Source organism: Danio rerio, chromosome 2 (assembly GCF_052040795.2).
Source record: "Danio rerio strain M-AB ecotype USA chromosome 2, GRCz13ab, whole genome shotgun sequence".
Taxonomy (NCBI): domain Eukaryota; kingdom Metazoa; phylum Chordata; class Actinopteri; order Cypriniformes; family Danionidae; genus Danio; species Danio rerio.
Window position 1 is genome coordinate 33,557,322 of NC_141022.1, and position 14,663 is coordinate 33,571,984.

General features: G+C 36.1%; 1 protein-coding gene across 3 annotated transcripts; it reads right to left on the reverse strand.

Annotated features, from left to right (window-relative positions):
* Positions 1-337: 337 nt before the first annotated feature.
* ube2wa (ubiquitin conjugating enzyme E2 Wa) lies at positions 338-6,546 on the reverse strand. 3 transcript variants are annotated; one of them, NM_001122972.1, is given in 6 exon segments: positions 338-1,661; positions 3,757-3,832; positions 3,926-4,081; positions 4,893-4,995; positions 5,882-5,973; positions 6,508-6,546. In NM_001122972.1, coding segments are annotated over 6 exon segments (456 nt in total). In that variant the 5' UTR covers positions 6,523-6,546; the 3' UTR covers positions 338-1,647.
* Positions 6,547-14,663: the final 8,117 nt, after the last annotated feature.

The window sequence follows — 14,663 nt, forward strand, 5'->3', positions numbered from 1 at the left end:
AAAGACTTGTGGTATTATTCAATACTTTTTCATTTAAGTGATTTTAAAAACAAAATAAGGTTTATCTCAGAGATGCAAAATATAGGCTACCCGAAATTAATCATCCTTATATTTAGTAATTATTAAACTTTACCTTGATAAATTGAACTTTATTAAGTAATCATTAAAATATTTGTATTTCTATGCACATAAACAGCTGTTAAAAAACAACTGATAATAATAAATGTTTCCGTAGCAGCAATTCTGCATATTAGAATGATTTCTGCAGGATCATAACACTAAAGGCTGGAGTAATTATGCTAAAAGTTCAACAAACACATTCAGTACTATAATAAAATATTATTTAAATATTTCTATTTGGTCAAATAACAGTTGTTTAATAACTTTAATAAAATAAATGCAGTTTTTGATTTAAAACTCTACAGACCTTAAACCTTTTGAACAACAGATAAGTTCTTGCTGAAACAGCGCTTGCAATAAACATGAATAGAAAGTATCCGCGTGTAACCGCACTTCCCTCTAGTGGACACATATGAATTTACTCAAACTACCATTAAAAAGAGAGTTCACCCAACATTTAATACATCTTCTTTTGTGTTCAACATGAGAAAGAAACGCAAGCTGATTTGGAACGAGTCAAGAGTGAATAAATGACAGACTTTTCATTTTTGGGTGAACTATCCCTTTAATGGTGAAGTGTGCAATTTACTTGCTTCAATAATACCAACCCATTTTTCAAGTCAGCCAATGTACATTTCTAATGCAGTCTAATTGAAATACATGACAGCTTTTCAAAATATATTACTTTAATAAGAACTTTTCTCTTAAATAAAGTTATTAAATAAAGATAGAACAAAACAATGAAGACAAACTGGATGTTTCCTAAAGCTAACGGCATGGAAAACAATGAAGAATCATTCCCAGCACAGCAGGATACAACCATTAAATCAAACTGATAATAGAACTAGACAGAGCTTCACATAAAAGATAAAGTGATTATGCCTAAAGTTATCTCTGGCTTTTACTACACAAAACGTTGGTCTACCTATAAAACCAGTGCTTCAATTTTAACCCATAATCTTTGTGTAATTTAAGATCACATAATATGATCAGCACCCCTAATCTAATCTGTACATATCTGTAACATTTATCAGAACATTATTATACACCACACCCAGCTACAAAATTCAACATAAAATGGCTAAAATATGCATGAACAAATTTGCCCTGTTCGAGATTCACAGTGCATAACCAAGCAGGAATAGAAAGGCTTATGATTACTGATCCATTACAATAGTTGCTTCTTTGACTTTCCTTATATTCCACACCCACAATGACATTATTATTATTGCACAAACAATGAAAACCCTTAGAGGCTTATGAAAAAACAAATGAACTATAAAACAAACATAACCAAATGAAAAAAAAAAAAAAAAATCCACATCTTGCTTCCATCATAACATGATAGCCGGGTGGGTTACATTCCTGCAGTTTTTATGCACTTTTTCCAGTCAGCAAACGTGTATGCCTAATCCACACTTTAACCACCATCCCAGAGTCTGCTGGTTCAGTCTTAACCCAAAGACTGTATCATAAAGTACTTGATGCACTTGGAAAAGTCTATTTATATATGAAAAGCTGAGGATACTAGCATGTATCATCTGCAAAACAGAAGAAGAAAATGAGAAATTAGCATACAAAGTTTGTTTTTCTTTCAGGAGAGTGTGTTTCTATCACAAGTTTACACATGACAAATGCTATATTGTTGAAATGGCGTTTGAATACTTTGGATGCCTGCTGCACAAAACGTTTGAACAAACTGTCATATATAATATTGTTCAGCTTGTTCAGAGCCTTGTTGCACAAAGCCAGTTTAGGTTTTCAACCCACCACCAGCAGCCTGAACTGTTGATACAAGGCAGGGTGGATCCATCGTTTCATGCTGTTGAACTACACGGTTTCAATTCACTATGATATTCTATGTGAAGCTGCTTTGACACAATCTAGATCGTAAAAGCGCTATAGAAATAAAGGTGTATTAAATTGTTGATGGCGTGACGCATTGGCGCAATAGATAGTGATGTCGCCTCACAGCAAGAAGGTCTCTGGGTCGCTGGTTCGAGCCTCAGCTCAGATGGCGTTTCTAGGTGGAGTTTGCATGTTCTCCCTGCGTTGCATGGGTTTCCCCCACAGTCCAAAGACATGCGGTACAGGTCAATTGGGTAGGCAAAATTATTTGTAGTGTGTGTGTGTGTATGTTTCCCAGAAAAGGGTTGCAGCTGGAATTGCATCCGCTGCGTAAAAACTTGCTGGATAAGTTGACAATTCATTCTGCTGTGGCAACCCCAGATTAATAAAAGGACTTTCGGTTAGCCTGTGCGAATTGTAGCCTCAGTTTTCTGTTCTTAACTCACAGGAGTGGCACCCGGTGTGGTCTTCTGCTGCTGTAGCCTATCCGCCTCAAGGTTTGACATGTTGTGTGTTCAGAAATCTTCTGCATTGATTAAGGAGTGGTTATTTGAGTTACTGTTGCACTTCTATCAGTTCGGACCAGTCTGGCCATTCTCCTCTGACATCAAGAAGGCATTTGCGCCCAGATATTTTCTCTTTTTCAGGCTATTCTCTGTAAACCCTAGATAGCTGTGCATGAAAATCCCAGGAGAAATACTTAGACTAGCCCATCTGGCACCAACAACCGTGCTCGGTTTAAACTGCAGCAGGTTGTCTTGACTTGACCGTGTCTACATGCCTAAATGCATTGAGTTACTGCCATGTGATTGGCTAATTAGAAATTTGCGTCAATGAGCAGTTAGACAGGTGTACCTAATAAAGTGGCCAGTGCATGTACAATATGAGGTATACATAATCGTTTTGAATTTTAGCATATAAGGGTTTCATTTGGAGCAAAAAGACGAACAGGGACTTTATTGGATCTGATATGTCACTTTTCTCACAACTGGCCCAGTTTTTTGTTTGCCATCTCTAACTCAGATTAAAATGTACTCCAGAGCAGCTTAGCTGTATAGTGCAAGTTACCAAGATAAAATGTCACCCACATGAAAAACAACACAATAGTTATTTATCATAAATACTAGTGTTTGTAAAGTGTATTATACTGTCTGCATTCTAGTATTTACAACTGTTAAATAAATAAATGCTGCTTCACAGCATTCTGTCAATAATTAACCCAATACTTCAACCTAATAAATCCTGTAAAATACTTTAGTTTTTACCACAGTAGTATAATATATCCGATAGCTTTAGAAAACTAAATTATTGGACAATGTTTATAACATTATAGTTATTGTGTTACCATAGTAACTATAGAATAACAGATTAAGTCAAGAACTTTAATATAGTATTCTTTAAAATCACTGTAGACTTTACTATAATTTATAGCATAGTTTTCTTTGTCATGTCTGAATATAAAATTCTACCCGGAGTCATCTTTTTTTTTTTTTAAACAGTCCCCTTAAAATATTTTCTGAATAAAAATGTTCTCTGACATTTTTTTAAATTTATACTAACCAAACAAACTTCTTGAGCCTGAAATATTCAGGTTTGTTCAAACTAAACACAAACTTACGGGATTTAGGCAACAAGACTCTGAACAAGCTCCAACATGTTTACACTTACATTGTCCACTTGAGATAAAAAAGACAATAATGCATCTTATTGTCAAGAGTAAACAAGATACTAAATACTAACATAATTGCATCGATTTAAACATACACAGAGAAACTGGAATAGACTCACCATGATACCACCACTTAGTTTTCTTTGGATTCTTATTACATGTCTTTACATAAAAAGAATTATCTGGAGGACGTCTCTGAAAAGAAAACATCCATTAGACAGCTCATTAGACAAACCATAAAAAATGTTTTACTTTTGTGAATTTGGTTTATTTAAAGGTGAACTTTACCTTTTCTTTGCAGCTTGACAGCATGCTAATAATGCTTAAACAAACAGACTGCACAGACAGAGCTGGAGACCAGTCCTCCGTTAAAATAGATAAACAGATGTGACCGTTGCTATAGACGTGCGGATGGACGGGTATATTCTCTCCGGTGAACATAACCTACAGAAACAATCAAGATCAAGTAATCCATTGCAAATGTACAAACTTTAGGCAATTTGAAATACATAAAGGAAAATTGAAGTGAAAATTTAAGAACATACATTTCAAAGGTGACTTATTATGTCCCCTCCCTCTTTTTTATATATTTTTTACAAGATTAAATATAACACTTATTTGTCTGCAGAATGTGTACATTGTTTCAGCTCACCACAAAAACACCTATCTGCTTTATTATGCCAGTTGCACTATTTTAAAATTATGCCTGTGTATTTCAAAAAAGTATTTCTCCATCATCATGAAAGCTTATTAAATTCATCTGTTTTAAAGTCTTGTCAATTTTTTAGCACACATTAAAAAGCACTTCTAGATGGCACAATTTGTGTAATTATAAAATATTTCTTTACCAATTAATTTGTCAAATACACAAAATTATACAAAAAAAATGCACAAGGCTCAAATAATAGTTACATCAATGAACATTACCAGGTTGTATAGAAATATAAGAGATCAGTGTTAAAATTCTGTTATCATGAATCAAACTACATAGAAAACACTGAAAAGTAATTATACTAAATATCTTGAATGCAGTGATTCTTGGTCATTTATGCTAAGAGAACTAATCAGAATATGAGGAAATCTACAACAGCATATTTTCAGACACTGCTTATGATATTTTGGGGATCAAAAAAAAGAGCTTGAGTTTTTTAGCCATGTCTGTTGTTTACACACACTTCACTACCACATAAGAGGCAATTTAGCAGAACAGGTCCCCATTAAAATACATGAAAGAAGAATAATGTGTTCATTTTACCTGAGGTGATTCAAAAGGATATCGACTACTGAATTTGAAGAGCAGCTGAAACTTCTCCCCCTCATAAACAGTACCTTGAGCACCTTCCATATCTATAAACCACCTGGACAAACACAAGCACACGTTTATGAGATTCGAATAATTGATTCATTGCTTTGATTAAAGCACATCTGAATGTCTGTTTAATATTTTTGGCTTTATGAATACATCAACCAATAAGAAACCATAAAGCTTCTCTATAAACCCTCACAGAGGACCTAAACTTCCGTAAAAGCAATATTTTGAATAGTTTTTATTTTTAGAGAAAAGTTTGCAGTTTAAACATTTACAATAAAAAAAGGTTAACTAGTGTTTTTACAATAGGAGGACAGACAGTTCTCTTCTGAGTATTAAATCTATCCATCTTTTGAAGCCTTTGTGTCTTTTTAGAAGAATGCAAACAACTATTTGGTTTATATGACATCTTTTATGATCTCTATGAACTTTTAGAAGAGTTACATATTTGTTTGCATCAAATCTGGAAAGAAATCTCAGTTTTAATTAAAAATAAATGTAATTTGTGTTTTAATGACATATAAAATGTCTTATGGGATTGCATGGGCATGCTATTAAGGGCAACATTTAAATTTCTGGGTGAACTATTATTTTACAATTGTAATTAAAGTAAGCACATATCTTTTTTGTACATTGTAATGCACATACCAGTGGAACAAAATGATTATGGATGACATATTCTGAGATGTGGGCATCACACTCAAAATAATAAGAGAGGTCCAGCAAATGTCATCAGAAAAAAAAAGTCTGTCATATCTTATTATGTTTTAATAAAGGATTATGGAGCAAAAAAAAGGAAAATAAAAAGTTCAGTTCAGTACAGTTGAAATGTTTACAATAAGACATAATATGCATTTAGAAAGCTCAGTGAAAACATGATGTACCCTCAAGTGAACAGTCTGACTGATATCTTAACATATCATATCTCAACTTACTCAGTGATTGTGTTCTGCACACTTCTCTCATTGAGAGTCATTCCAGCAGGCGGATCATTTTGTAATGCCAGCAACTCCTTTTGTAGTCGCTTCTGGAAAGTGAAAATAACTTGGGTTAATGCACAGAACTGCGTGTAGATACAGGACAACACCCGCGTAAACAACTAATACAAAGTATGCGAGATAAAACCGAATAAGTACGAAATATGAAACATCCACCTCAAATAAGCTCTGATTTCTAAGAAGTACTGACAAACACAACTAGCAAGCAGACTGCTAACGTCGAGCTAGTCCAACAAACGAGTTGCAGTGCTGGCGATGCTATCACAACAATGTAACTCTTTCAACTCTGCTACATTCTGATAGATAAATACAGTTTAAGTACCGCTTTTAAGCGTTATAGTAACCGAAGAGACGGAACAGAGTTTTGTTAGGCTGTCAGACTGACTGAGCGTTAGCGTACAAAGTAAACAAATGTGCGTTCGATTCAAACTGCGGACTTCCTGTTTTCAGATTACCACGGACAGAGACACAGGACGCAGCCTGGACCTGTCACCGATAAATGGGAAAAATTGTTGATAGTGCTATTTGAAAATTGTTTCTTGTTTATATAGATAGATACTCACCTGCATAGACGCCATGATGGAAAGCCCCTGCAGTGAGGCGATTGGCCGAATGACGTATGATCAGTTTTTTTTTTTTTTTTCACGGAACCGCAATGCAACAACATTCAAGAGTGGATATTACAGGTGATGAATATGCTTTACTGCTCAAACCCTAAAATCATCTCGAATCAAAAATTTTAAATAAAAATATTATAACGTTTTGTGCAATCTACGCATAGGCATTGGTTATTTGAATGAGAAGACTCGAGCGAGATTGTTTTTAAGGACTCTTTCCTATACACATACCTTTACCTTCAGGTAATTGTACTTAAAATAGTTCTCGAACGCACTAATCTTTTGAGACAAGAGAACATGCCCCGCCCCAAATGCGTCATGCGTCGATGCGTTAAACAACCAGTTTCAGTTAAATGTAAAAGAAAAAAAGAAAAGAAAGAAAAAATTTAAATTTAAAAGAAAAATAAGAATAATAAAAAACAATACAACATCAGAAAAAAGTATAGGGTAATATATATGAGCACAGGCTCATCATAATTGGACAATAGAAGATTAGAAAAACGTTGCCTGAGTCTCGATTTCTGCTGCAACATTTGGTAGGGTCAGAATTTGGCATCAGCAGCATGAAAGCATGATCCATTCTGCATCGTATCAACCAGCTGCTGCTTTTTGGTCATAATTGATTTTTTGCCAGTTTTGCTCCCTGAAATAGCTAATGTTAATTCAACGATGGTAAATAGACCAAAATGGTCACAAAAATTTTTTTTTCAACTAAAATTAGATCACTTTTTGTGCTAAAACAAACATTGAATAAACGATTAAATGTCAACTAAAAAATCTCAGAATTAATGTTGAAATTTAGAAAGTTGAATTTTAGCAGTTTTGCACCCTTAAATAATGTTAAATGATTTTTTTATGTTTATGCTATATGCCCTATATACGCAACATCGGTTATCTTTTTGCAGCAATGTCAAGTGTGTTGTCTCTGTTAAATAAAGAAGTAAATCAAAAAAATAAAATATGTATGGAGTGTATCATGTGTGCGTATGTATGGAGTGTGTCGTGTGTATATGTTTAGAATGTATCATGTGTGCATATGTATGGAGTGTATCGTGTTTTTGTATATGTATAGAATGTATTGTGTCAGGCACGTGCACACATAGGGCTTAACCTGTGCAGTGCACATGCCCTTTTTAGTCTTGGATCGAAAATGCCCTTCCAAAATGATCAAAAGTGTCCCCGCGACGCAACACACCCTCGGTCCCGCCCTTCAGTAGGCGCGCGACAACACCGCTCTTGAGTACGCGTGCGACAACACAGCTGATCAGAACGCGCGCGACAACACAGCTGATCAGAACGTGCGCGACAACACCGATCTTGAGTACGCGCGCGACAACACAGCTGATCAGAACGCGCGCTACAACACCGCTCTTTACTACGCGCGCGACAAGTCCCGCAAATGCATAGAGACTCCTGGAACATCCAGGAAACTTGGGATGTCTGAATATCACATTGAACAACTATAGTGAGACATGATCCAGCGATACATCCTTGATAAATTCTCCAAATTGCACTGCTCTCTGCCTGGAGCTCAGAGGAGCGAATGACTGTGTGTCTGTGTGTGGCTCTATCTGTGTGTGTGTGTGTGTGTGTGGTCACGTGATGTGCGTTTTAAGCGGGCGGAGGGCTGTTCAGAAATGCTAGGTAAAACGGTGCGGATGTGGATAATTTTCGTTAAAAAGTGGCATTTTAACACGAAGATATATTTTTCGCGAGCAGGTTTGCGATTGGGTGGGGCGGAGAATCGTCGATGCGGGCACAGCATCGTGTTGTTTATTGGCCATTGGCGATGGAAGATGGCATCGTGTATCAGTCCAACCCTAATATGTATAGAGTGTATCATGAGCATACTGTATATGTTTAGAGTGTATTATGTGTGTGTATATGTATAGAGTGTATTGTGTAATTTTTTGCCTTGCCTAACTTTGTCTCTTATTGTTGTTTGGATTCATCAACTACCCTTAGATCAGTGGTTATGTGACTCACCTCACCTAGATTCATCATCTTCCAGTATCTCAGTTGGTTTGTGACTCACCTATCACGCCAGAGACCCAGGTTCTATACCAGACCCTGACAGGAGTGTGTTGTATGTATAGATATGTATATGTATTATATGTATAGATTGTTTCATATGTCTGTGTATATGTTTGCAATGTATCGTGTGTGTATATCTAAAGAGTGTACCGTGTGTATATGCATAAAGTTTATCATGTGTGCATTTGTATGACGTGTCTCGTGTATATAGAGAGTGTGTGTATAGAGTGTATCATATATGCATATGTATAATGTGTATTGTGTGTATATGTATTGAGTGTACAGTTTCATCATCTTCCAGTAGCTCAAGTGGTTTGTGACTCATCTATCACGCCAGAGACCCAGGTTCTATCCCAGACCCTGACAGGAGTGTATCGTATGTATATGTATAGATTGTTTCATATGTCTGTGTATATGTATGCAATGTATCATGTGTGTATATCTATATGCATTGTATTGTATTGTATATATATATATACAATATATATATATATATATATATATATATATATGTAGAGTGTGTGTATGGAATGTATTGTGTATATATGTAAAGACTGGATCATGTGCGTATATTTATACAATGTATTGTGTGTGTATATGTAAAAAATGTATCATGTGTGTATATTTAAAGAGTGTATATGCATAGAGTGTATCATGTGTTTATATGTATGAAGTGCATCATGTGTATATATAGAGTGTGTGTATATATGTATAGAGTGTGTGTTTATGTATAGTTTATCGTGTGTGCATATGTATAAAGTGTACTGTGTATATCTATAGAATGTATTGTGTGTGTGTATGTACAGAGTGTATGGCTTTATGATCCTCCACTAGCTCAGTTGGTATGTAACTCATCTATCATGCCAGAGACCCAGGTTCGATCCCAGATACTGATAGGAGTGTATCATGTATGTATATGTAAAGAATTTTTCATGTGTGTGTGTGTGTATGTTTGTGTGTGTGTGTGTGTGTATATCTAAAGAGTGTACCGTGTGTGTACATGCATAGAGTGTATCGTGTGTGTGTGTATAGAGTGTATCATGTGTGCATATGTATAAAGTCTATTGTGTGTGTATATGTATTGAGTGTACAGTTTCATCATCTTCCAGTAGCTCAATTGGTATGTGACTCACCTGTCATGCCAGAGACCCAGGTTCTATCCCAGACCCTGACAGGAGTATATCGTGTGTATATGTATAGTTTGTTTCATATGTCAGTTAGGGCTTTGCAAAAATATCAATATATCTAACTATCGCAGAAATTTATTTCATGATTGTGTATCGATAGTCCAACCTGAAGTATCGATTCATGTTGTGCCAAACAACCTCCTCCTTTGCTCCAGTAGATGTGGCTAACTCACTATCAACAAAATGCTACGTAGTATGGTATCAGCAGTAAGCAGGAGTGAGCATAGTGGAAAATATAAAGGAGCCTCCAGCTTTTAGAGCTGACGTTTGGCTGCACTTTGGCTTTAAAGGTTCAGGACACGCTGGAGAACAGTTAAGACAATGTTAGCACCTGTAAGCTTTAATTGTGGGGAAAACTGGATAATTTTGAGCTTTTGTCAGCTAATTTCAGCTTCCGGGTTTGAAATGATTTTTGGGGCGGGATCAAAATCGGCGACGTAGCGCAGATCTGCAAGTGCAATGATGACGCGTCGGTTTCTCATTATTATTCATAGCGGAGTTTTCTTATCCTATGAGAAGAGCCGGCTGCTTAATTATTCATGAGAGCATGCTTTCCGAAGGCAGACCTGCCAGTTTTAAGCAAGCTGTGAGACACAGACCAACGGCACGTAGCCGTTCATGAAGGCTCGTATGTGTTTGTTTCCATGATCCACGGGTTTGTTGCATGTTTTTTCCCCGCGATCCTGTCAGGGTCGATCATACAGCAAAGCTGTGTGTGCTGCAAGCATTTTTGTCGGGAGAGCAGTGCGAGAATTGAAGAATGGCGGACGTTGACTTTTATCAGGAGTTCGTTCACATTCAGACACATCGCTGTGCTGCTGTGTTTGCCTAAATCCTCTATATTACCAGCAGGGCTAATGGTTAAAACAGGCACGTCAGGAGACCTGCTGCACTGAGTCTGCATTCAAGATCTATAATTTAGACACGGAGATCGAGGGAGATTCTCATTTATAGTGTTTACATAAACACACTTATCTTTATAATGATATAAATTGTGGTTACGTATATATGAAATTACGAATAACAAATGTTGCAGGGCATTAAATACCTGTTTATTTCTTTGCATTTTAACTTTGTGAACTATAAACTCATGCGTCTCCTCACGGTTTGTGTCTCAGTTTGTGAGCTAACTGTCAACAACAGTTATTCGCTCCCCTTCTCCCCTGCTGGCCACGCCCACTCCTGCCCGATGCTCGCGGAGCTCTACGCCCATTAATCATGCATCTTTTGAAAAAATTCTGAAGTAGACTTTAACCGAAAGTGGGGGGTGTCATGGCCCTTTAACACTATACCAGAGTACTGAATTAGACAAAAAAAATGCCATTTGCAAGCTTTGCAAATCTATCTTAAAATATTCAGGAAACACTACAAACTTGCGTTATCACTTAACAAGACACCACGCAGATGAATTAGCGGCACTGCGACCTCAACCGAAACCTCTTCGAAATCTACCGAAACCTACATCATTAACAAGCTTCTGTTTGCCTTAACTAACATTGCAGTGTTACTGAAAACTGCATAGGAAGAATGGGACATCAATTGGAATGACCTGTCGTTGTAACCGACAACGGGCTCTATTTTGACGGTCCATGCGCAGAGCGCAAAACGCAGGGCGCAAACGCTTTCAGGGCGTGTCAGAACGCATTTTTGCTAATTTAAGGACGGAAAAATCCGCTTTGCGCCATGGCGCATGGTCTAAAAGGGTTGAGTTTATTTTCTTAATGAGTTATTGGTGTGTTTTGAGAATAAACTAATTAGAGCCACATCTCCCATTCCCTTTAAGAACCAGCTGCGTCGTGCCATAAGCGCATTTTGAAGTAAAGTAAGTTCACTTTCGCTTTTGCTCTTGTGAATAGGGAAACCTTTATGCACAGACATCAATTAGCCTATAAATAATTAATTTTGTTTGTTAAGCGCAAAGATTTGTTTCAAAACTATTTCTAAATTCAGTTCTAATTTCCAGCAAACGAATAAATGAACAATAATGACCAAGTGTGGTCAAAATACTGAGTTATTTCCAAATACACCTGCCATGCCCCATATGGTCTAAAACCTGACAGGTGGGCAAATCTAAGCTTGTTTTTAATAAAACAAATATAAATATGGATATAATAAATAATACTGCTAATAATAATACAAAAGCCAATTGAATGAACTGAAAAAGCCTCCCGAGATGAAGAAAGTAAAGGCAGTGGTTTTTAAATCTTCATGTAGGCTAGAAATTAAAATGTTTTGTAATATTTTAATCATTTATATTTATATCCTGTATATATCCTTATTATATATATATATATATATATATATATATATATATATATATATATATATATCCTTAAGATATTATATATTTTTCATATGTAAAGATATTTGCGTATTGCTCTGCATCTTGTTTGTAGTGTGTAAACCAGGCGCACTTTGCGCCAGACAATAGACCGACTTTGTTCTGGTCTAAATATCAGACTATTTACAGTTTCTCAAAATAGCAACGCGCCAAAACACGCCTGCTTTTTTAGACCAGAATGCCTATGGGCGCACATTTGAGCGCAAATGAATTTGCTATTTAAACAGCATGGCGCAACACCTCAAAATGACCCTTGCGCCGAGCTAAAAGTAGCAAAAGAATATTGCGCCGCACCTTGCGCTACATTGCGCCGGGTGTATGATAGGGCCCAACGCATCAAACATGATCGTGGCAGCACAGCTGGCCGGCATATTGCATGTAAAATGTTTCGTGCAAGCCATCAATGTGCGACCAGTTTTCACAGCAAAATGTTCACAATGCTGTCAGTTGCACTGTCAGTTTCTAATAGCCTAGTTTACCGCATATTAGAGCACTGTGTTTCAGTTTTATGTTTACTTGATGTGTTTTAATTTTGTTTTTTAACTTGCTTTCAGGGATACTCTTTTCAGTTAATTTTGCTAACTGACAACTGCCGCTCAATAATCGGTTATTAATGGTTAACTGGTCATATTACTATTAATTTTATATTAAACAAATTGACGTGTCTATTTTGTGTCTGACACATTAAATACTGCATTTTAAAATAATAATTTATTTTAACATGCTAGCATATTAATAACAGAACATAACAACAGAGCATTTTCACGCACCTGCAGTGTTTAGCACAGAAGAGCAGAATAATCTAAATAAAATGAAAAAAAAATAAAATAAACAGGACTGCCCTAAATTATTTTCACTTCAATAATTAATATATATTACAAAACGAAAACACTGACTGATTCTTTTTAAGAACGGGCATAGGCTGTTTTTTTCTTCCAATCATAGTTTTTTTCTTCCGTGAAATAAAAATCGCAGACTTCCTCAAATTGCCCGCTCCAAGGAAAATATGCATTTATTTAATGCCACGCTGTTATCATATCACAAAACCTTTTTAACATTTTTAATAGAAATCATTATTTTAAAGATTATGTCTTGCTGTATGGTTTCCTCTCTCTCGCAGTTTAAGTGTGTGCGCTGAGATGATGAAAGACAATGACAAAGCGCGGATATGATGACTTTTTGTAAACAGTTTTGTTGTTTAAATATGATATTGCATTAATGTGCATACATGTTTTATAAGCTGTAAAAAAAAAAAGGTAAAGCCTATTTGTTGTGTTTATGACGCAGATCCAGGTCAACATTAGCGCTGGTTTGGTATCAACACGTCTGTATCAAACAGCAATATTCTTCTTCCATTTTGCTTCTTTGGCAAATATGTCTGTAGGCACAGGATATACGTTATCGTCCCGCAAGTTAACAAGTAGGCCTATGTCTAGCAGTTGAAGGGGCTGACCACAGCTAACGTGCTTTTCTATTCCAAAAACGTAAGGCGCACTTCACTCCTTTCATGTTGACAAGCGATTAGACTTTCAGAGCGGCATTAATGCGTCCTGAAGTAAAGCGAAACGGCTATAAACTCCTGCAAGATAGAGTGATTATATGCAGAGCCATATACCTTTATCTATAAAGAATGTATAATTATGGAAACTGTGTTCATCTTAACTGAAAGCTACATCGTGTTTGCTGGCCTCACGCATCATGTACCTGTCAGTCAGTCAGTCAGCCAGTCAGTCAGCAAGTAACCACAAAGGGTTAAACAGAAAGGACACAGCACTATAAGGTTACAGAAATGTTTGCGCTGTTATAATTCACTTACCTTTTAATACGTTTTGGTGCGATTATAATCTGCTATTAAAAACAACAATAACAACAATGACTGAATGTTTTGAATAGGTAATGTAGCCGTGAAGAGATGCATTTTGGTCCCTGCTATAAAAGAATGAATGTAGCGGAAACCTTGCTCTTTAAAAGTTCTCTCTAGTTGTCTTGACAACACAAACTGCCGCTCTGGGATGAGCCGCGTGCAAAACACTTGCGGCTTTAAGTAAACCATTCAAAAGATGCCCCTCTTATGCCCCTCTTAATGCAAAAAAAGCGCATTCGATCTGCCCCTTTTGCAGCCAAACAAAAAATATATAAAATAATATTTTTAATCGTTTAACTGATACCATTAATCGGTTACAAACTCACCCTTTTGGTTAATGGTTAATCGATTATTTTGAGCATCCCTACTTGCTTATAAATTATTTATTTAATTTATATGTGACTTTAGTGGCATATTCATTTTAGTTCAGTGTTAAATAACAATATGCATTTAATACTGTTCAATGAGTTCTCTGTTCGATAACACTTTACAGTTCTAATGAATTGAAATGGATAGAAAATAAATTGCAATTGGAATTTTAATTTGTCTGCTGATTTCATCAAGATGTCAATATAACATGACACACACTAATACAAACTATTGCAATATATCACAATATTTATTGTATCGCGATATATTGTATTGTGATCCATGTGTCACGATATGTTTCGTATCG